The following is a 23,605-nucleotide window of genomic DNA, read 5'->3' on the forward strand; positions in this document are numbered from 1 at the left end:
GCAGGGATGGCGCTGGGCGAGGAAGCGTTGGCGCGCCTGCGCCCCGCCCCCCCCACAGCCCGCCAGCCAGCCAGCTGTCTCCCTGCCGCGCCCCGCCCGGCGCCCGCGATCCAGTGGGGCCGACCGGCTGCGTGCGCGAAGTGAAGGCGTGGCTCCGGAAGGAGAGCGATGGGGAGCGATGGGGAGCGATGGGGAGCGGCCCTCAAGCGGACTGACACACAGGCCCCGCCCCCGGGCGCACCCTTCGGGACCCGGAAAAGGGAACCTGGGGTTTGCCAGTGACCCGGGCCTGAGCCCGCTGCCTGGCTGGCAGTGGACTTGGCTGGGTCGTTTGGGCCACGGAGAGTTCCACTTTCAAAGCAGTTTCCCGGAGTATAGAGTCTGCTTGGCCACCTAGGGCTCATGCTGAGGCTACTGCGGAAGTTATACCCTTGGGTCACACGAAGTAATCATGTCTTATTCGAGTCTTGTCTGAACATCATTAAGGAGGAAACCAAGCGGTAATTAAAAGGCCTCAAAAATCCCACCTCATTCCATCCACAAAGGAATGAGTTGCACCATTCTAGACCCCTCATTGCAGTTTTCAGTTTCTACTGTGAATAGCACAATCCAGGCACTGGGCCAGGGGGTATTACAGAAGTAAAGAATATTGTTCTTGCTCTTCAGCAACAATTTATCTAGGAAGCAAACATAATTATATGAAATAGAGAATTCAGGGCCAACTTTATTTTGCCTATTTCCTTCTCTGTGAAGTCATTGGACAAAGATTCCTTCCAACCCTAGTACAGTGATGTTAATACAGTATAAGCTAAAAGAATTCTTTAGCTTCAGATTCTTTGACATACTTATTTCAAAATAAGTACTTCATATCCCTTTGCTCTGACATCCTAATCTCCATAAACATCCTTCAGGATTTCTCTTGGAGACTTTTTTCACTTCTTCAGATAAAGCACCATTTCAGCTTTCGCCTAGGTTACCCAAAGTTGCTTTTACCCCTCCAACTGGTTTCCTTCCTCATCTAAGCCTCTTATTGGTCATTTCACGAAATCTTCCCAAGGGCTCCACCACTGTTTTTTTCAAGTTCGTACTTATCTCTCGGACGCTATAGTTCCGCCATCCACCTTGTAATCTGCAGCTTCAAGGTATGTTCTGTCTGTGAACCTTCAGAGAAGGCCCAACAACTGAGTAAAAACTCTGACCAAGCCACGAAGGGGTACTTGCAACACAACTCCCTACTCTCATTTATGTTGTGAAAGCTGATCCCTTTACTCAGCTGTTTCTATCACTTCCTTTCTTTCTCCCCAGACTGTTAACCACCCTACTCCCAACTATCTCAATGGCATGAAATGTTGATTTTATCACTTGTCTACTTCTTTCTGGAGAGCTCTCAATGGAGCAATACAACTGAAGTGGAAAAAGAGGGAAGAAGGCAGAGATGGAGCTCAACTAGTTCCTGGTCTCAGCTTACTGAGACAAGCCCTTGTAAAAGAGATCAAGTCTTTTAATGTTACAGGTCACGTCTGGCACAGACCTGGTACCCCCAAATGTTCAACATTAACTCCCTAAAGCAAGTAAGGAAAAAATCCAGAAGTTTCTAAAAATAAAAAGGCCCGCTAGTCACTGAAATTCCAGCAGATGACAAACACTTCTGTTCACCACTACCATCCTTGAAGGACAGAAGCAAACTTCCTGGAACTGCCAAGCAGAGGAAAGGAAGAAGTGAGGTGAGTAGAGGACAAAAGCTTTCTAATCCCCTTTTCAGAGAAAGATATCTACATTTGTCCAAAAAGTATAGTTATCATCCAAGAACTAAACACAGTTGTACTGCAGTAAAAAAATGAATTCTTGTCTTCAAATTATTTACTAGCTTTAAGAATTCAGGCGGTTACTCAACTTTTCTGTTCTGCATTGGTAAAATCGTAGTATATACCCAGTAACATATCTGTGAAGATTAAATGAGGTAAGATCTATAATATGGTGCCTAGTATTTAGCAAGCAGTAAATAAATGTTGGTTCCACTTTCCACCCCTACCCTTTTTTCTCTCAAGTACAATTAACATATCCAAAGTAAAACATTTTATTGGCTATTTATTAAGGGTCTATAGCCATAATTAGTCAAAAAACTAATAAAGATGAGGTGCTGAGGGAGAAGTAAAAGTAAAGATAGAAAAAGTGGGATGCAAGTAAGGCTTTCAAAAGGGCCCACACCAAAGGTTCTCATCATCTCAAAAGAGTGCTAGCAATGACTCTTAGGACTCAAGGATTAATCAGATTATGACATAGCATGCATAATAAATGACAATACAGTGACTAACAGTGAAATTTTTTTTATCATTCTGGAGAAAGTGGGAGAAAAGTCACACACATTAATAATCCATGATGCCAAGATTCTGAGGAATAAAAATTTCCCAGCTAGGAGGGATGCCTCCCTCCGTTTTTGTTTTATTAATATGAATAAAAAGCATCTGCTCCTTCACCAACAAGTCTTGTACTCAGAAATAACTGACCCAAGTCTGGGAGAACAACCAATTCAAGTGTGAAGGGCTGAGGCTTCCAAACACATCCACTGTTTCCTATCATGTATCTTCATCTCAGTGGTGACATGGTCACCTGTGGCAGGGATCCAAAGGGTGAAGGAGCAGCAGATGTCTATGAACACTGTGTGGTGACAGTGGCTCACAGCCTCCAGACTCATAGCTCTGTGTGATGGCCTTCTGCCTTCAACAACTCACTGGGCTTCATGAAGATGCCTTCCATAGCTTTCCAGTAATTGTTCTGGCTTGGCTGGGCCATGCCATGCACCTCTTTTTGCCCACTGATGGGTCGACCATATTGTTCTCCTGTGACAGACAGCAGAACCTCAGTGGAAGAATGCTTGAACCGCACCTCACCATCCCTCACCCAGTAGGGCCCATTACAGAGCACTGTCCAGTCATCCAGATAGTCGCCTTCACCTTCCTCACCAAAAGCACTCACTTCCTGGAAGACACAGATAGGTAGCGACATTAGTATAGCTGACACATAGGCCTGAAAAGGGGAGGGAGGCAATGGGAATAAAACTAAGACTATCCAAAAGTGATAAATAAGAGGCTTTCCAGTGTTGTTTAAAAATAAATAAAATAAAATAAAACTGTGGAAAAAAGATAAAAAGACACCAAAGACATGAAATCACTTGCCATAAGATTATGGTCCAAACATTTACTTTGAAAATATTCCTATATTTGCCTTATATTTTCTATTATAGTCTTAAAATACTTTACCTCTTGTTATTTGACTTTAAATATTCCTGCCTCATTCCCTTAACTAGACATTAAGTGACGTGGTGAGAAACACAAGTTGGAAAGGGGATGGGCTCTGGAAACAGGCAAACCTTGAATGTCAGCTTTGTCCCTTCCTGTGTAACTCCTTTGGGCTTTCATTTTCTCCTCTATAAAATGATGACAATAATACCTTACAAAATAATTGTGAGAATTAAGTAAAATAATAAATATTAACTGAGCAGAGTATAGCAGATTCAATTTTCCACTCGTATTCTAATCCCATTCCCCATAAGGCCAAAACTTCAGAGTTTCTATCACAATTTTAAAAGTAACTGATCATTTCAGACATACATAATTTTTTTTAATTGAAGTATAATTGACCTACAACACTATGTTAGTTCCAGGTGCACAACACAGTGACTCAATATTTCTATACGTTACAAAATGACCACTACCAGACACATACAATTTAAATATACACTAAGAGCTATAAAATTTTAGATGATAAAAATAAGTCATTTGGAAATAAAGTCTGTAAGACTAAAGGCAAAAGAAACTGCACATAATTAACAATTCTACTACTAATACTTGTACACTGGAACTGAACAAGTAAGTAAATGGATGACAGTGTGAGCAGCCTGGTGTCTCACTGTCAGAATGGGAATTCACAAATAAGCAAAGGGAGGAGGCTAAAATGGTCTATGTGGCAATGGATTAGAATTGGAGGCATCAGTAAGAACTCATGTTTAACTTAATATAGATATAGATGGTTACATATGTGAACACTTACAATAAATATGAGTATATACACATACATACATATATTTCTTTGCTCTGTCAGGTGAGAGGGCCTAAAAGAAACAAAACCCCCTAGCAACAAGCTCATGAAAGGCCTAGATCTTGGTTTAAGAATACCCTTTTCCAATAAAAGGAAGCAGGACTCCATAGGCAAATAGCTGATTCTAGGACTGGGGCAAGAAATATTCAAGATGAGCCTGGAATATCTTTTACTGCCAGAAAGTAAGGAAGTGTTAAAACACAGCCACACGCATACACAATGATGGGAGCAGGTCAAATGGACACAGGAGACAACTGAAAGAGCTCCCAACAGCCAAAGTTGGAAAAATGTGAGCAACATAATGAAGACAGTGATATTGGATTATAACTCAACGTATAAAATAAATATCCAGGAGTCCATACCAATGAAAATAAATGACTGAATAGAGAAAAGACAAATCTTCCATGCAGAAGAATTCCAAATAAATTATGTAACTATTCTACCCTAAAGGAAGAGGAGCATAACTCCCAACTCAAGTATGAGCTGTGCACAGTGACTTCCTTCCAAAGAGTACAGTATGTAAAGGGAAAAAATGAAAAGAATAACTTTACAAGAGAAACCTGAAAAACACTACTTCAGCCAAGTAATCAATATCAACAATCATAAGATACTATGTACCCTTTATAGATGGGATGAAAATGGCACCTCTGTGGTCTTCCTCCCCAAAACCTTTATAAATCCAGTTTAATCATAAGAAAAAGATCAGACAAATTCCAACAGAGGAGCATCCTATAATATACCTGACTAGCACTCCTCAAAACTATCAAGGTCAGGACTTCCCTGGTGGCACAGTGGTTAGGAATCCACCTGCCAATGCAGGGTACATGGGTTCAAGCCCTGGTCCAGGAAGATCCGACGTGCCACGGAGCAACTAAGCTGTGCACCACAACCACTAAGCCTGCGCTCTAGAGCCCGCGAGCCACAACTACTGATCCTGCGTGCCGCAACTACTAAAGCCTATGCACCTAGAGCCCGTGCTCCGCAACAAGAGAAGCCACCGCAATAAACAGCCTGTGCACCGCAACGAAGAATAGCCGCCACTCGCCGCAACTAGAGAAAGCATGCATGCAGCAACAAAGACCCAACGCAGCCAAAAATGAATAAATAGATAAATTTATAAAAAATAAACTATCAGGGCTTCCCTGGTGGCGCAGTGGTTGAGAGTCCACCTGCCGATGCAGGGGACACGGGTTCGTGCCCCGGTCCGGGAAGATCGCACATGCCGCGGAGCGGCTGGGCCCGTGAGCCATGGCCACTGAGCCTGCGCGTCCGGAGCCTGTGCTCTGCAACGGGAGAGGCCACAACAGTGAGAGGCCCGCGTACCGCCAAAAAAATAAAAAATAAAAAATAAACTATCAAGGTCAACAAAAACAAGGAGAATCTGAGAAACTGTCACAGCCAAGAGGAGTCTAAGGAGACGACTAAATGTGATGTGGATGGGATCCTGGAACAGAAAAAAGACAGTAGGTAAAAACTAAGGAAATCAGAATGAACTATAGACTTTAGTTGATAACAACGTATCAGTATTGCTTTATTAACTGTAGCAAATTTACCATACTAATGTTAAGATGTTAATAGGGAAAAATATGTACAGAGGGGGAGTGGGAGGGAAGCAGTCATTAAAGGATCCACATCCTTCAGAAGTTCAAGGCTTAAAATAAATGGCACAATACCTAATTCATTTTCCTAATGTGGTTAGTTGGCATCATTAAAAAATAATAATTTTTATCGCAAGTTTGGAAAACACTGGGTTTCTTTATTGCAAGATTTATCAAGATAACTTATGATACACTAACATATACCTATTCTCTCTTTCCTCATTTCTTGATTTGATCTAAATGTAGTCTCCATTTTGACCAGAAACAACTTCCTTCACACTTATGAGACAGAGGCAATTCTTCAGGTCTGCACAAAAGAGAAGATCTATACCTGGAAGAGAAAGGGCTAAGAACCAAGATATCAAACAACTCAACTGAGTAATGAGCAGCAATGACCCACAGGATGCCACCTCACCTGGTTTCCAGAAAGAGGTGAGGTGAAGTGGTGACTATGGAGGTTTCGGCCAGTGTTGACATGCGTCAGCCGGATGGGCTGACCACATCTGATGGGGGTTCCCCTCTCACACACTGTGGCCGTCTTCCCCCGTATCCTCCAGTAACTATTGCTGTCATCCACAGAGGTTACACCTGTCACTGACTGCTGCCCACTACCTGCAGTCAAAAAGAAAAAGAAAAGAGGGTGAGCTCAACCTGACCCCTCTCTTTCCTATGGCTAATAACGTGCCCTGTGTCATAAAATAGGTTTTGGGGCTGGGAAGAAAACCCCATGCTTCATATTTTTTTCTTCTATGACATTAAAATATATATGAAAAATGCTAAATGTATTTATATGGTATTAGTTATTATATGACAAACTATGTTTAAGAGTGTACCATATCAGGGCTTCCCTGGTAGCACAGTGGTTAAGAATCCAATCCGCCTGTCAATGCAGGGAACACGGGTTTGAGCCCTGGTCCGAGAAGATCCCACATGCCGTGGAGCAACTAAGCCCATGCACCACAGCTACTGAGCCTGCGCTCTAGAGCCTGCGAGCCACAACTACTGAGCCTGCGTGCCACAACTACTGAGCCTGCGTGCCACAACTACTGAAGCCTGCGCACCTAGAGCCCATGCTCTGCAACAAGAGAAGTCACCGCAATGAGAAACCCGCGCACTGCAATGAACAGTAGCCCCCATTCACCGCAACTAGAGAAAGCCCGCACACAGCAATGAAGACCCAATGCAGCCAAAAATAAATTAATTAATTAAAAATAAAATAAAATGAGACCGTTTTTTGCTGTCAACTTTAATCCAACAAGCCATTACAGCTCTCCAATTCCTGTAAGTGATATATCCAACATATTACAAAAGTTTTTTTTTTTAATTTACAATTTCAACATTTTTTTTTTTTTTAACTTGGCTGCATTGGGTCTTTGTTGCTGTGCACGGGCTTTCTCTTGTTGTGGTGAGCTGCGGCTACTCTTCATTGCAGTGCGCAGGCTTCTCACTGCAGTGGCTTCTCTAGTTACGGAGCACAAGCTCTAAGTGCGCAGGCTTCAGTAGCTATGGCACACGGGCTTAGTTGCTCCGCGGCATGCAGGATTTTCCTGGACCAGGGCTCGAACCCGTGTCCCCTGCATTGGCAGGCGGATTCTTAACCACTGCACCACCAGGGAAGTCCCACAAAAGTATTCTTAAGTCATCTAAATTTGGTTCATACTACTTACAAATGGTGCGATTTTGCAGGTTACAAGGTACTAGGTTAAACATGTAGCTACAGGCTTGGAAAAAAGTGGATATATACAAATAATAATTGCTAACCAGCTAACGTGTACTTGAGCAATTACTGAGTATCAGATACAAACCCAGGCTTTTTACTTGAATATTCTTAATTGATACATTCATCTACTCTCTGAGATAGCTATTATTATTATCACCCCCATTTTACACTGGAGTGTTAAAAAGGCTGAATAATATGCCCAAGATCACATAATCTTAAGAGACAATGCAGGGTTTGAACCTAAGTGGGCCAACTCTAGAACTCACACTCTTAACCACTCTACCACCTGGCCTCCTACAAAGCTTTATTTTCTGTTAAGTCCCCCCAAATAGGCCACTCATATAAACTCAAGGGATATTCTCTTCCCTAGGCCTCATTCACTACTCAATTCTTTGAAGGCACTCCATATTTCCCAGACACTTTCCTCAGTCACTCTTGCCTATTCCTCCTAGCTTTCCCTTCAGTCCCCTGGCCCTGCCTGACCACAAACTTTTGATGACACTTACCTTTTACCACTTAACATAACTGCGTTGTACCAGTTATCTGGGTGAATGTTTATGACTAAACTACCAGTGTCTCTCTCTTGCTTCTTCTACTCAATGATTTTGTTATATCTTAAAAAAAAAAAAAAGGCTAACCAACCCTCCCTCCTCACTTCTGGTTACTGCCTTACAGTTCTCTTGGTCCTCACTTCCATGCCTCACTAAATCATGGTCTACACTTTCTGTCTCCTACTTTTCACTTTCTATTCAACCCTCCCTTCCTTTCCCATTCTTCAACTTCAGGATTACCCAGAGTTCCATCCTTGGCCCTTACACATTCTTAAATACTGGTTGGAGATCAAGACAGAAGCATTTACAAGTGCTTCAACAAGTTTTTCAAGTGACTCAAATTGACACCAGATTGCAAACCACAGTTCATCCTGGGCAATTTCATTTACTCTCCCCACATCTTCAACCACCACCCAGACAATGATGTTGTACTTAACTCTGTATCTCAGGCTCAGCACAGATCTCTCTCTGAGCTCCAGACTGAACCTGGTTCTCAAATCTGGATGCCCATCAGAAGCACCTGAAGAGCTTTTTAAACCTATAGATTCCTACTGGCAGCCTCTCTCCACCCACATTCTGATTCAGTAGATCCAAAATAGGAAACTAGATCAAATTAAAATATAATAAGTCTGACACATAATAAGTATTCACTGAATGGCCGCTAGGATTATTTTACTTTATTTTTGGATGCATTGGGTCTTCGTTGCTGCGCGCAGGCTTTCTCTAGTTGCAGCGAGTGGGGACTACTCTTCATTGCGGTGTGCGGGATTCTCATTGCGGTGGCTTCTCCTGTCGTGGAGCACAGGCTCTAGGCGCGCGGGCTTCAGTAGCTGTGACACGTGGGCTCAGCATTAATGGCTCACGGGCTCTAGAGCGCAGGTTCAGTAGTTGTGGCGCACGGGCTTAGTTGCTCCGCGGCATGTGGGATCTTCCCGGACCAGGGCTCGAACCCGTGTCCCCTGCATTGGCAGGCGGATTCTTAACCACTGCGCCACCAGGGAAGCCCACCGCTAGGATTATTAAGACGTCCCAACAATGACAATTCAGTTCCTCTCCTAGTCTACCTGGCCAGACAGGTTTTGGGTATCATAAACCACAGACCAGTCTCCATCTAAGAGAACTCCTTCCTCTCTCAGCTAATAGCATCATCAGTTATCTAAGACAGAAATCCAGCAGTCATCTTAGATGTCTCTCACATCTCACTACCTGAACTTTTTTCCTCTCCTTTCTGTCTGTTTTCATTTTCTTGTAACTTGCTCACTGGCTCACTACTGTATTTCCTGTATCTAGAACAATATTAGACACACAGTAGATTCCTTAAATTTATACTGAACGAATGAATCCACAAATAATTGCTGAATTATAAATGAACCCACAAGCTAAGCATTTTAGTTTCATACGTTAAAAAGCCCCCTAAACAGTTTCCTCTCCAATTCCAGTGAGTGCTTCAGTTCTTCTTTACAAAAAGGATAAGGTCTGAGTGAAAAGAGGCCAAAGGTAAAGAGTTGAAGAGCAAGTGTAAGATGGAAAAGAGCTAGAACAGAGGATTATAATCAAAGAATGAGGTCTTGGAAGACTTCAGAAATAACAGCACTTACTGTAATTTTCTACATGTCTGTCTCTCCTGCACTGAGTAGTACCAGCCTGCAGTAACTGAAAGCAGACTTTGACCCTGGACAGATGTGGATCGAACCCCATCACTGTCATTCACTAGCTGCCAAGGTTTTGAGTATGCGATTTATTTGAGTCTGTTTCCTCACCTGTAAAATGGGGATAATAATAGTCTATGCGTCGTCGGAATGTTGTAAGTCTTAAAAAAGCAAATATGTAATGTGCCTGGCACGAAGCTCACCACATAGAAACTAAGATTACGATTAAGATGCTTAAGGACCACTCAACTCTCGGACTTTCCGCCTCCAGACCTCAGGAACCTCCCCCGGGCTCCACTAACCTTCCCAGACCACACCCCTCAGAGTTTCTCTAGGCCCCGCCCCCTCCGGAGCCTACCAGGCCTTCCCAGCCCACCCGAACCCGGGTGGCCGTACCTGACCCGTAGCGCACGTCGTGTGAGTGCAGTCGCACGTTGTGGCGCGTATTGAGCAGCTTCACCACAGAACCGCATGTAACGACAGCCAGACTGGACGATCCCACAGCACTCCACAAACCCCCGAACAACAGCAGCGACACCACAGCCATCCTGTCTGTAGCGCGGAGCCCCAATCTTCGAAGAAAACTCGGCCCCTCCCCGGAACCGGAAGCCGCGGGTGGAACCAGAGAGAGGACGGAAAGGAGCTCTAGTCTGGTCTTTATGGTTCCTTTGGCTAGAGCGGCCTGAGGAACAGGCTAGGTCTGGTTGCTTCCGACCTCCTCGTTCAGCTTATTCTGTTCCGGGGGCCCTATGAGAGTTGCTTTCCTGAACTGCTTCGGCCAGCCCAGCTACCCCCATCCCTTCCTCCCCACCCTACCCCCGCCCCCGGCGAAGCCCGGAGACCGGGTTGGGAGAAGAGAGCAAGCACTGGTCCGCCAACTCCCAGTGACAGGGGGCCGGAAGTGACGTAGTACGTTGACGCAGCAGCAGCGGCGGCGGCGGCGGCGGCGGTGGCGGAGGAACGGTGCGGTGGGTCCGTACTATCTTTTCCCAGTCTCGGTTTGAGGACTCCATTTTCCTCGTTGGGGGCTTAGCGCACCGGAGAAGCGACGGGCCTCAGGCAGGTAAAGTTTGGACTGGAAAGCGTGTTCCTCGAATGGGTCAGGTGGGGAGCCAGGCTCCTAGGGCCTGGTCCCGTAAGGGACGAGGTACTGGGGAGCCGTATGCGGGAAGAAGGGGGCCTGCGGCCTGCCCTGCTCTATGAGAGAGAAGGAGGAAGAAAGCGGGGTAGTTGCTCAGAGTCTCAAGGCTTTTCCCAACCCTCTGCCACCCAGAACCCATGAATTGGGTGGCCTGTTGTGTCAACAGGCTTCCTGGGATGCCGTCCTTCTCTCGCAGCTTCTGAAAACTGGGCCGCGCGGTAGGGTTTGGAATGGAAGGGACCTGGGGCTTCCGAGTCAGGATCAGGTGATCGAATTGTTTGTCCTGGGGATGTGAAACCTACGGAGCTTCCAGCAACTCGGCCATCAGGCTAGAGCGCGATGCCAAATTCCGTCTTTTTCCATATTGTTGAATAATATAATTAGAACTTTTTGTAGATGGCTACATTCATCAAACGCTTACCACACACATGAGAATGGGCTATTAAGACAAAAACTTTATATTCTTCCAGTTTCTGCCTTTCTCTCCAGGGACTCTCTTGAACCAGCTGGAGCGGTTCATTTCCCGTGTTTGTTACAAGTGCTGATACTTATTTTTCTGTTAGGGGAGGCCTCAGCTCTCTTAAAATACTTCACTGTAATATCAGAAGTAGCAAGGGAGTATTAAGTTACACTGCTGTTATTAATGAACATGGAGAGTGTAAAGAATTTTGAATTTCATTTCTTGGGACAAAAAAAGCTTTGTTCGATCTTTTTTAGTTTAACTTTATATGAAAGTTACTGATTTTTAAGTCTTATGTATTGATTACAAAAGTATGATTGCTCCCCCATCAACTGTGAATTTAGAGCCCTTTTGCATGACTTGTGTTCCTCCAACCAGTACAAGTCTGAAACATCTGAAAGCTTATTTAGTTGGTTTGGGCGGCTACTAGATCAGATTAGCATGGTATTGCTACTCCCGAAGAGATTTAAATCTCATCCTGGGATTAATCACATCGGAAAGTGGTGCAGTCACATATTACAGTTGAATTTCCTTCAGAGTTTAATCCTGGGTTTTCGGCATGCTTCCTTCAGATGACCCAGTCCTGTGGCTTTAATAACCATCTGAAAGTTGGCAACTCCCGAGTTTAAGTCTCTAGCCCAGCCTTCTCTCCTCTATGTTTAAGAATCACACAGAATGCCTATTTAACAGCTCCATTTGGATGTCTCTTAGACATCCCAAACCTGACATAAGAAAAAGAAAATTTTGGTTTTTCCCATCATCCTAAACCTGGTCTTCCCTACATTACTAAGTGGTACTCTCATCCACATGCTTACCAAAGCCAGACCTCTGAAAATCATCTTGGATTCTTTTTTACTATCCACACCCCCCTCACCCCCCCGCCAAGTCTTTCATTAAGTCCTGTCATTTCCACCTGCAAAATATATTTCAAATCTCTCTTCTATTCTCCATCTCAACTGCTGCTACCCTATTCCAAGCCACCAGCATCTTTTGCCCAAGCTACCACAATAGTATCTTCAGTTTTCTCTGCTTCCACCCAGAACCCCTCCCAGTCCATTTTCCACATTAGCAGGATTGGGTCAGGTCAGATCATGTCATTTCCTTTTCCAGTGGCTTTCCGTGACCTTCGCAGCCTGACTTGAGCAGCCCCCTTCTCCCTCTCGCATTCTGCTGCCTTCACCATTCTTTGGTCACACTGGCCATAGGACGTTGCCTACAGTATGCCAAGTTCTTGCCCACCTTTTCAGCTAGGAACCTCCTCCCCTGGCTCTGCATACCACAGCCTGCCCATTCTTGACCTCTTGGCCTAAACTAACCCTCTCAAAGGTAAGGGTGTTTACTTCCTTCCTAGCATTTACAGCAAGCTTTATTTTATTTGTTTGTGGTTTGTCTCCTAGCAAATTACAGAATACAGGTATCCTAGGGGCAGGGAGTTTGTCTTGTATGTGCCTGGCGTGTAGTAGGCACTCATTAAATAAATATTTATTTAATTAACAAGTAAATTACTAAGTCAGTTCTTGGTTTAAAACCCTGTAGGGGCTTCCCAGCACCTTTCAGATAGAATCCAAAATCCTTAAGTTGTCCTATCAAGATCCTTGTGGCCTCACCTCTAACTCCTCATGAACCCTCTCTCCAGTCAAACTGACCCTCACTGTTCCTGCTACAGCATATTCTGGGCCTTGCGCTAGGAGCACTTTTCTCCAACAACACCACTTCTCGAACCATCTCCAAAGAAGCCAGCTCCTCCACTTAGTTAATTCTGCCTCACTATTTAAGGTCTTTATTTAAAGTCACTTTCTCAAAACCAGGTTAGAATCCTCTATTACAGGCTCCCATGGTACCTTTGCCATCAATTTTTTTTCTTTTAACAATTATTTAATAATTTTAAAAATTTTATTTTTGGCTGCGTTGGGACTTTGTTGCTGTGCACGGGCTTTTCTCTAGCTGCGGCAAGCGCAGGCTTCTTATTGTGTTGGCTCCTCTTGTTGCAGAGCATGGGCTCTAGGCGCGCACGGGCTCAGTAGCTGTGGCTCGGGGGCTCTAGAGCGCAGGCTCAGTAGTTGTGGCGCACGGGCTTAATTGCTCCATGGTATGTGGGATCTTCCTGGACCAGGGCTTGAACCCATGTCCCCTGCATTGGCAGGTGGATTCTTAACCACTGCATCAGGGAAGCCCATGCCATCAATTCTTTAAAGACCTTCTGTGCTTCTAGATCTGGGATTACTAAACTAAGAAATTAGGCCACTCCCATTCATTTACATACTGTCTATGTCTGTTTTTGTACTACCATGGCAGATCAGCCCCTCTGTGCTAGAGCAGGAACTGTCTGCTCCCCCAGTGTGTGATGCACAAGGCTCAGTAACTGTTGCAGGGATACTGAATCTGGTTACATATTTTAGTTGTTCCTGCACCTCGTTTGCCCTTGTCCCCCAAGGAAACATGGAAAGAAAAGAAAAAACTAATATTTTAAAATTACTTATTATGTTAACCATTAACAATAGTGCTTTTTACGCCCAGGCATTGAAAAGATTCTTGAAAAGATTCTAAGACTGTTATTTCTTATAAATACAGTGTGCATGTTAAAATGGTTATAGGTATAATTAACATTTTCTGTATTCTAACATCTTGACTTGATGTGATTAAGATTTTCCTAACAGAGTTCTGAATCCCAAATTTAAAAGAACTTGTCTTGAGTGGACTCTGAATACTTTTGTTTATTAAACTCTTAGGATTTTGTATTCCAAGTTGGGTAGTCATTTGTGAACACCTTTGGAGTAGTCCTAGGCTCTTGCTCATCAAATGCAGAATGTCTTATAGTTTAAACTCCACACCAGACTTCTAGGGCTATTCTCCAGATCACTAGGCCCTGTCAGACCTCTAAGCCTTTGCTCATGTTCGGGCTTCAGTAGTTGTGGCACACGGACTCAGCAGTTGTGGCTCGCAGGCTCTAGAGCACAGGCTCAGTAGTTGTGGCGCACGGGCTTAGTTGCTCCGCGGCATGTGAGATCTTCCCGGACCAGGGCTCGAACCTGTGTCCCCTGCATTGGCAGGCGGATTCTTAACCACTGCACCACCAGGGAAGCCCCTGTCGTAACTTTATTTACAAGTTTTTTGTGAGATGAATATGAACACTAGGGTCAAAAGCATGTTTTACTTATTTTTATATGCCCAAGTCCCAGCACAGAGCTTTACCCTAAAAATACTAAACTGTAAACGTTAATTGAAGCTGCCAGTGGAGGGAATTAACAGACATCTCTTTTTGCTCTGGTCTCCTTGTAATTGCCTCCTACATCATCTTGTTCAAAGGGAGGGACTGTGGAGGGCCTCCCCTGTGGCAATCTGATCCCAGCTCCATTGCTCTTCCAGAGAATGTCATGGTAACCGCCAGCCTGTCCCTTTGAGCCACATCTTGTACTGCAGCTGTGCTTCCGCCTGGAGAAACCTTCTCCTTTCACCACCCCACTCCCCTTCTGGATCTATTTCAGTAGCAAATTTAACGTACAATCTGAATATGGGGAAAATTCAAGAGCATAAGTCCTAAATACAAAATACAAATGACATCAGACTCAGATATCATATATTAATGATAATCACATACTAATAAATAGTGTTTTTGTTCTGGAATAGTTGCTGTTTGCCAACCTCAGCCTGCAGTGCTGCTGCAGCACCCTCTGCACATCTAGCTCCCCCAAGTTGCAGCAAATCAGGATTGCTTCTTGCACAATCTGTTTTAACTAGAAGTCTTGGCAATGAGTTAGATCGGAGGCATTCCCCAGCTATAGCACAGCATGTACTTCATTGCTAACCTAGGGAATGGGAAGAAAGCTGCATGCAGCACAGAGCACCAGCTGCCCGCAGAACAGAATAAAGCTGTGCTTTCATCAGGTAGGTTGTCTGTTTCTCTCTGCTAAGTAGGCTGTAGGGCATCTGGTCTGGAGGAGCTGGCATTTAGTGTGAAGATGTTGAGGCCTTACAAGACTGAATTTGTGGGTCTGATAGCCTATAAGTAAAGCAAGCTATCCCAAATTTGCTGTACCCAAATCTATTTTTAATGACTTAGTTCAGGGCTGAAAGACAGCAGTATTAAAATTAGAGCACCACATTTAATCGGCAGAAGTTTTAGATATTCACTTTTGGCTGTACTCGGGCTGAATGACCTTAAGGATACAAATCCTGGGGGGGAAAGGGCATCAGTCTAACCCAAGGCTTCCTGTATCACCACCCTGTGGGACCTATACAATGGTGTAGTATAGTGGCTCTCAAACTTTTTGAACTCAGGACCCCTTTATACTCAAAGATAATTTAAGATTCCAAAGACATTTTGTTAATGTGAGTTATATCTATTGATGTTTGAGATTTATACATGTAGATGTTAAACCAGATTAGAAATTAAAATTAATTTCTAAACTAAATTAATAATGACTAAATAAATAGATGAATGTTAATTCATTTTAACATAATAATAAGCCTGTTTGCAATATACAAGTATATCAAATCAACACATTATAGACCTTAACCTCACACAATGTTATATGCCAATTACAGTTAACCCTTGGATAACACAGGGTTGATGTGCTGACCCACCTCTCTTCCCCTCACAATCCCATATGGCTATCTCTGCCTCAAAAACAAAGGAATTGATGAATGACTCACCCAAGGGCAGGAAACTGAAACAATTTGGATAGAATCAAAACTCAAACCCTGGGCTTCCCTGGTGGCGCAATGGTTGAGAGTCCGCCTGCCGATGCAGGGGACACGGGTTCGTGCCCCGGTCCGGGAAGATCCCACATGCCGCGGAGCGGCTGGGCCATGGCCGCCGAGCCTGCGCATCCGGAGCCTGTGCTCTGCAACGGGAGAGACCACAACAGTGAGAGGCTCACATACCGCAAAAAAAAAAAACTCAAACCCTGATTCTTTTGATTCCACATATTGTGATCTCTAATCAAACACAAACGGTTTCCCACATTTAATTTAAAGATCTGTAAAATGAAAATACAGATACTACTATATTTACTGGGTAAAAAATCCGCATATAAGTGGACCCACGCAGTTCAAACCCATGTTGTTCAAGGGTCAATTGTACATGAATAAAGCTGAGAAAAAATGTAAGCCCACTACATTTTAGCATAAATAACACATTTTATGAAAAACAAGTATAATCTTCAAAATAAAAAACGTAGTAAGAAGAGTGACGTTGCTTGGGTTTTTTTTTTTTTTGGTTTGGGGGGTTTTTTTTGTTTGGGGGGTTGTTTTGGGTTTTGGGTTTTTGGAGGGGGGGTTGTTTTGGTTTTGGGTTTGGGTTGTTTTGTTTTGTTTTGATTTTGGCAAATCCTTTTAATGTCTGCCTTAATAGAGGAATGCTGGATTCTCCTACCTGCTTCTGCATTCAATCTGTTGTGATACTACATGTCTGCCGTATAACCTCTGGAAAACTCCACTGTACACTCATGAGAGAAAGGAGGGGGTGATCCCTGGACCACACTTTGAGAACTACTGATATGATAGAAACAACTGTTTCTGTGGAGTCAGACAGACCTTAACTCAGATCTCACCTCTTGCAGTTGACAGTTGTGTCGCCTTGAACAAGTGACTTAATCTCTGAGTCTATTTCCTCCTTTGCTGAATGGAGAGAGAAGTGTGCTGTAACTCCTAGGACAATGTAGGGGTTAATAGGTTATTTATTAAGTGTCTGGAACTTGGTAGGTGTGCAAAAAATATTCCTCAGGGCACATTTTTTTTAATTGCGTAAAGTACCCAGGAAAGGACTATATTAGTTTTGGGTGGGTTTTTTGGGTTTGTTCATTTTCCAATTCTCTTCCTGTGTCTGCTCTACATATATGTCAAAATACATAAAATTATTTTAAGGTTCTTATTTGGCCCTCTACTAGACATCAGCTCCTTGAGAACATACAGTCCTGTTTCTCTTCAAATCCCCAGCTCCTAGCAGAGTGTTTGTACTTGGTAGGCATTCAGTACAGTTTGAAAAGAATGGCATCTGAAACCTCAGCCTAAAATTGAACATAAGACCATGTCATTGACCCTCCCTTTCCACCAGAACTTAGTACCTTCAGTTTTATTTCCTTGAGCTCAGTTAATCTTAACTGATTATGGCATCAGTTGATATCAGTAAGGGTAATTTTCAGGAGAATTAGAGCCACAGAACTTAAGCCTCCTTCTAAAGCTTAGACCACTAGAGGTAGCCATTAGCCACCCTCCTCTCTCTCCAGTTCCACTGCCATCTTTAACTGGGAAGACATGAAACAATAAGTAATCTATTTAACAGATACTTAGCAGTTTCTATTTTGTATAGAGCACCTAGTGGGAAACAGCTTATCTGGTACAGAATAAAGTACCACGTAATGCCTCTTATATTGCCGTTTATGTTTTCATGGTTTTTATTAGCCCTTCAATTGGATATCATCTTTGACTTCCAGAAGCTTATAGTCTAAGTGGAGAAAATGGACATATGCAGTGGACCGTAATTCAGGACATGAGGAGTGGTGCTGAGTTGATCAGCAGCCAGCTTCAGGATTCCAGAATGGAATCTTGATGCTATGGTTTGTGTGATCAGTGCTGTGTGTTTTTTTTGCTTTGTTTTGTTTTTTATATTTTTGGCTGCGTGGGGTCTTCGTTGCTGCGTGCGGGCTTTCTCTAATTGCGGCGAGTGGGGGCTACTCTTCGTTGTGGTGCACGGGCTTCTCATTGCAGTGGCTTCTCTTGTTGCGGAGCACGGGCTCTAGGCGTGCAGGCTTCAGTAGTTGTGGCACATGGGCTCAGTAGTTGTGGCTCGCGGGCTCTAGAGCGCAGGCTCAGTAGCTGTGGTGCACGGGCTTAGTTGCTCCGCGGCATGTGGGATCTTCCCGGACCAGGGCTCAAACCTGTGTCCCCTGCATTGGCAGGCAGATTCTTAACCACTGCACCACTAGGGAAGTCCCAGTGCTGTGTTTTTAAAGCCCAGGAAACTCCATTTCATGGTTCTGTGGTTCTCCACTGCCATTTCCAGACTTGGGTGCATCTGACAGCGGGAAAGTAGAAGACAAAGTTGGGATTGGTTGGTATAAAATTACAGAATGCTGAGGAAAATTATGCCCAGGATTCAAATTTAAACTCAGTTAGCATTTTTTGAAATAGTAGACTAGGTTCTTTCTCCTATGTCATGTAATATTCTTAACTGTCCTGCGAGGTAGGTAGTGCTGTTGCCATTTTCCAGATGAAGAAATTGATATTCAGGCACGTTCAATAATATGCTTAAGTTTATATGCCTAGTAGGTGGTGGGGCCAGGATTTGATCTCTGCTCTTAGGCCCAGCAGTTTTTGTATTTAGCTATGTTGCATTTAATTTGTAGGCCATGGAAGTCTCTTTCTAAGTGTTTTTTGTATTTTTGGTTTTTTGGTTTTTGTTTTGCTGGGGAGGTAAATGGTCACAATAGAGTTGTGGTTCTAATGTTTCTGAAGAGGCCCCTTCTCTGCCCAAATGCTCCCAACCACTACTCACGCAAGTGGGCTCAACTTCATGAAACGTTGTTTAATCTGTCAAAAAGGATTTTCCTTTTGATAGTGTATATGAAAGTTCCTGTCATTAAGTTGGCATTTAGTTATTGTTTCCCAAACTTATGAGTGAGTCATATAAACTCACTACACTGTATCCCTACCTATATAATTATTCCTACACTAATTTCTTCATTTGCTTATTTCTGTCCCCAGATGGTAAGTGCAGTAAAACTCTTTGGACAAGCAAGATGGTATATACAGAGCAGTCCAGTATAATTGCTTTTTTTAAGGTACACATGAGAGGGGCAATTGTGAGAGGAATGGATAATGGAAGAGATGGAGCCATCTGATTCTTACTCTCTCCTCCCAGGTAGAAATGATTGGGCAGATCAGTGGCACGTAGCTGAATGCTTTTTGTGGCAATGTTTAAAGGTCCTCTGTCTCATTTTTTATCCCCTACTCCTTTCCTTCCCTAGTCATCTTCAGGCAGGCCGTGAGAAGCTGCAGCAATGTCTGATTTTGTGGAAAGCGAGGCCGAGGAGTCAGAGGAAGAGTACAATGATGCAGGCGAGGTGGTGCCCCGGGTCACCAAGAAATTTGTAGAAGAGGAGGATGACGGTGAGGAAGCCCCAGCCTCAAGCTTCTCCCCAGTATTGCTAAGCTTTGGATAGTTGGATTCTTGCTGATGAGAGGCTCAGGCTGAGCACAGAAGTTATCACACATGAGGTACCAGCTTGAGAATTTTCAGTCATTCATAGAAAATATTTACTGAACATCTGTCTGCTGTATGCCAGGCACTGTACCTAGAACTAGGAATACAACATAAAGTCCCAGCTATCGTAGAGCTTATATTAGTGGGAGGGGACAGACAGTAAACCAATAAATAAATACATAGGTAATGGTTCGCTCTTTTAGAGACTTAGCAGTGTTGGTATTTATGTACCCACTTTCCAAGTTCTCTGTGCAAATCCAACCATTAGGATCATCAGCAGAGTGCAACCATGAAATTGCTCTAGAGACAGAAAGGAAAATGCAAGCTTCATGAAAAGCATTATGGATGAAAGAAGGAATATAGCTACTGAGTTTATAAACTGAGAGGAAAACAAAGGTTACTGGTGGCTGTAAAGCCTCTAGTAATGATTTTGACAAGCCAAAGTAATTAGGAAGCTCATCTTGCCTAAATACAGATGGTGAATGTGGAAAAGAGATATTCTTTTCCAGAAGCTGCTCTAAGTCAGTGGTCATGTTTTTTGTATCTTTAGATGAGGCAGAAGAGTTAACATGGCATCCAGGTCATTAGGTTCAGAGCAGATGAGAAATAACAGTTAAGCAGGTGGCCCTGCCCCAGCCCCAGCCTATTTCCCAAACTGCATGCCTCAAACATGCATGTTTTCCAGATGAGGAGGAGGAGGAGGAGAACCTGGATGATCAGGATGAACAAGGAAACCTGAAGGGCTTTATCAATGACGATGACGATGAAGATGAAGGGGAGGAGGATGAGGGTAGTGACTCTGGTGATTCAGAAGATGATGTTGGCCACAAGAAGAGAAAACGCAGTGAGTAGCCTCTCCTTAGGTCAGGTGAGGATGGGGTTTAAGTCATAGTGGAGAAGGGGCCTCCCCATCACCATGGGCAACCACTCTGTCTTCTCTAGCATCTTTTGACGACCGCTTGGAGGATGATGATTTTGATCTCATTGAGGAGAATTTGGGTGTCAAAGTCAAAAGAGGAGTAAGTGCCCTTTTTGTCTCTGTCCTTGGGGGTGAAGGAAGAAGCCCTTGAAATTCAGCGACTCTGGGGGGAGGAGGCACATCCAGAACAGTTTGGGGAATGTCAGCGGGGAGAAAGTGGCTCAGTATCACTGTGCTATAGAGCCAGTTCTGGGTGCCTGTTAAAGGCTTGTCAAAGTTTCAAGGGTGGGCCTTGGGGCGTACTTGATGTGTTCTTTCCCATCTCCCTTGTCAGTATAGCTGGGGTGGGAAAATAGGAGTGAGACTGGAGAGCAGGGGTCCTTATGCCAGTTCCCTCAGACCCTGACGAGGCAGGTTTTCCACCCCTAGCAAAAATACCGACGTGTCAAAAAAATGTCAGATGATGAGGACGATGACGAAGAGGAATATGGCAAGGAGGAACATGAAAAAGAAGCTATTGCAGAGGAGATCTTTCAGGATGGGGAAGGGGAAGAAGGGCAGGAGGCCGTGGAGGCCCCCATGGCTCCTCCAGAGGAGGAGGAAGAAGATGATGAAGAGTCAGGTATGTGGCATTAGGCAGGGAAGCCAGTTTGGGGCGGGGTGTTGGGATTTCCTACCCCGAACAATAGAATGGGAGACCATTGTTCAGCTACTGGCCCCCAGCATTTGACACAAAGAAGTTCCTTTTCAGGAATCTGTCTCCCCTTCTCACCGACCACTCCTACAGTAGGAACTAAAGCCATTCAGTCCTGGCTCATCCCCTGCCTCTGGGCACTAACCTTTCCCTTCCCTATCCAGACATTGATGACTTCATTGTGGATGACGATGGACAACCACTGAAAAAACCTAAGTGGCGGAAAAAGCTTCCTGGATACACTGATGCGTGAGTGGGGTCTGGTGCGAGGTGGTGATAAGGGCATCTGAGTGGACCCGAGCAGGAAGGAGGAGGTCAGAGGCCTCTGCTAAAAATGGAACAGTCAGCTCTCAGCATTTTGCTTCCCTGCCCGTAATATCCTTTACCAGGCAGTGCTGTCGGACTGTTTCTAGAAGCTTTGATAGCTCTCTCAGCATTCAAGGGCCGTGGTGGGATGAAGGTGGAGGCACACACAGGCAAGGATCCAGCCTCTCTCTTCCACCTGCAGCTCCATGTTCATTTGTTTATTTATTAGTCTTCTAAATATAATTTTGTTAGAAGAAGGCTTTTGCCCTGAGGGAATACTATAATGTCTTAGCAGAAGATGGATCTACTGAGTGTGACATGAAACCATGTGCCTGTTGCTGTTTGACCCTTGTCACTGGCACGTGCCAAAGATGGGCTTTTTAATCTCAATAAATAATAGTTTCCCCGGGCTTCCTTGGTGGCGCAGTGGTTGAGAGTCCGCCTGCCGATGCAGGGGACACGGGTTCATACGCCGGTCCGGGAAGATCCCACGTGCCGCGGAGCAGCTGGGCCCGTGGGCCATGGCCTCTGAGCCTGTGCGTCTGGAGCCTGTGCTCCTCAACGGGAGAGGCCATAACGGAGAGAGGCCCGCGTACCGCAAAAAAAAAAAAAAGTTTCCCCAGAAATATCCCCCAGCTAAGCCTTTCCTCCGCAGTGAATATGCTTTTTTTGTTTACATTTCTCTTAACCTTTTTAGTCCCCTTGGGGTAGGTACAGGATCTCTGCAGGGGCTGCATTTGTCTCCTCTCACTGGAATCTGGGCCAACTGCCTTTTGCTCTCACCCACAGTGCCCTGCAAGAAGCCCAGGAGATTTTTGGTGTGGACTTTGACTATGACGAATTTGAGAAATATAATGAGTATGATGAAGAACTGGAGGAAGAGTATGAGTATGAGGACGATGAGGCTGAGGGCGAGATCCGAGTGCGCCCCAAGAAGACCACCAAGAAACGTGTGAGCCGCAGGAGCATCTTCGAGATGTATGAGCCCAGTGAGCTGGAAAGCAGCCACCTCACAGATCAGGACAATGAAATCCGAGCTACTGACCTGCCTGAGAGGTTCCAGGTAAGGAAGCACCAGTGTCTGTCCTGCTGAACTGTCATCAACTGCCCTAAGCCTCCTTGGTACAAGAGTTATAGCAGAGAAACAATCTAGCAACAATCTTAACAACAATGGTATATAGGGGGACTTCCCTGGCGGTCCACTGGTTAAGACTCCATGCTTCCACTGCAGGGGGCGCGGGTTCAATCCCTCGTTGGGGCAGCGCAGCCAAAAAACACCAAAAAATGGTATACAGGAAGTCGGCTTTGAACCCCATCTGACCAGGCATACAGGAAGTCTAGCTCAACATAGACTCTCCAGTGGCTTATGGTTTCTTGAGCAAATACACGACATGCCTACTTCTTGCCAGACAACACTCTTCCGGGTACTAGAAACGTGTGCCTCTGGAGCACACGTTTTTGTCCAGAAGTAGTGCATGTTTTTGCTACGTGAGATACAAGATAAGTCAATCTCATGCTGATGCCTTATCCCCTGCAGCTCCGTTCCATCTCCGTCAAGGGGGCTGAAGATGATGAACTGGAAGAAGAGGCTGACTGGATCTACAGGAATGCCTTTGCCACACCAACCATTTCTCTGCAGGTACCCCAAAAAAGATGCTGTATTTTGACATGAACCAGAAGCTACTTCATTAGGATGGGGAGCTGCTTCTCCCCTGCTCCAAACATCTGTGGGCCTAGTATAGAATAGCATGTGTGTGCGGGTATGTGAGGGAGATTTTTCTAGATTTAATCTGAGAAGGTCATCCTGTGACAAGAAGCAGTTTTGTGTGTGGTAAGTCAGAGCAAGTAATGGTGTCGTTGCTGTTTCTTTTTTCTTCTGACTGTAGGAAAGCTGTGATTACCTAGACCGAGGGCAGCCAACCAGCAGCTTCAGTCGAAAAGGACCCAGCACAATTCAGAAGATTAAAGAGGCCCTGGGCTTCATGAGAAATCAGCATTTTGAGGTAGCACCTCAAGCTCTAGTCGCCCACTGGTTAGAATTTCAACTGGGGGTGATGGAAAAGGTGGCTACCTAAATCAGGTGGGGAGCCCCCTTCTGTCCACAGCAGTGGTCCCTTGACTCAAGAAGCGTGAGGACCATAGACTCTAGCGATCCAGAGAACAGTGCTACCCCGTTTGCAGCATTATCTTCTCCTGTTGGGGGTGGGTGGGGGAGAGCATGTGTCCTGATGGGCCTGTGAGGGAGGCCAAGCTTCCTACTGTTGAA

General features: G+C 44.6%; 2 protein-coding genes across 4 annotated transcripts in view; one reads left to right on the forward strand and one right to left on the reverse strand.

Moving 5' to 3' along the window:
- Positions 1 to 2,059: 2,059 nt before the first annotated feature.
- Positions 2,060 to 10,371, reverse strand: SDF2 (stromal cell derived factor 2). The gene is made up of 3 exons (XM_027130437.1): positions 10,013 to 10,371; positions 6,112 to 6,308; positions 2,060 to 2,979 (listed from the first exon to the last, which is right to left on the reverse strand). Exons 1-3 carry the CDS (start codon positions 10,161 to 10,163, stop codon positions 2,692 to 2,694), a joined length of 636 nt encoding a protein of 211 aa, XP_026986238.1. The 5' UTR covers positions 10,164 to 10,371; the 3' UTR covers positions 2,060 to 2,691.
- Positions 10,372 to 10,525: 154 nt separating this feature from the next.
- SUPT6H (SPT6 homolog, histone chaperone and transcription elongation factor) overlaps positions 10,526 to 23,605 on the forward strand; it is a 31,486-nt gene continuing 18,406 nt past the window's right edge. Inside the window, exons 1-9 of one of the 3 annotated variants that reach the window (XM_027130430.1) lie at positions 10,526 to 10,679; positions 19,185 to 19,326; positions 20,106 to 20,264; positions 20,363 to 20,439; positions 20,769 to 20,961; positions 21,198 to 21,282; positions 22,129 to 22,402; positions 22,877 to 22,978; positions 23,226 to 23,342. In XM_027130430.1, the coding sequence (XP_026986231.1) occupies positions 19,218 to 19,326; positions 20,106 to 20,264; positions 20,363 to 20,439; positions 20,769 to 20,961; positions 21,198 to 21,282; positions 22,129 to 22,402; positions 22,877 to 22,978; positions 23,226 to 23,342 (1,116 nt within the window). In that variant the 5' untranslated portion in view covers positions 10,526 to 10,679; positions 19,185 to 19,217. Of the gene's footprint in view, positions 10,680 to 18,148; positions 19,079 to 19,184; positions 19,327 to 20,105; positions 20,265 to 20,362; positions 20,440 to 20,768; positions 20,962 to 21,197; positions 21,283 to 22,128; positions 22,403 to 22,876; positions 22,979 to 23,225; positions 23,343 to 23,605 lie in introns of those variants that run through there. The other 2 variants (XM_027130431.1, XM_027130432.1) reach the window with 2 other exon arrangements.

This window comes from Aethalodelphis obliquidens, unplaced genomic scaffold, assembly GCF_003676395.1.
Source record: "Aethalodelphis obliquidens isolate GAN/ISIS:26980383/991018 unplaced genomic scaffold, ASM367639v1 scaffold38, whole genome shotgun sequence".
NCBI lineage: Eukaryota > Metazoa > Chordata > Mammalia > Artiodactyla > Delphinidae > Aethalodelphis > Aethalodelphis obliquidens.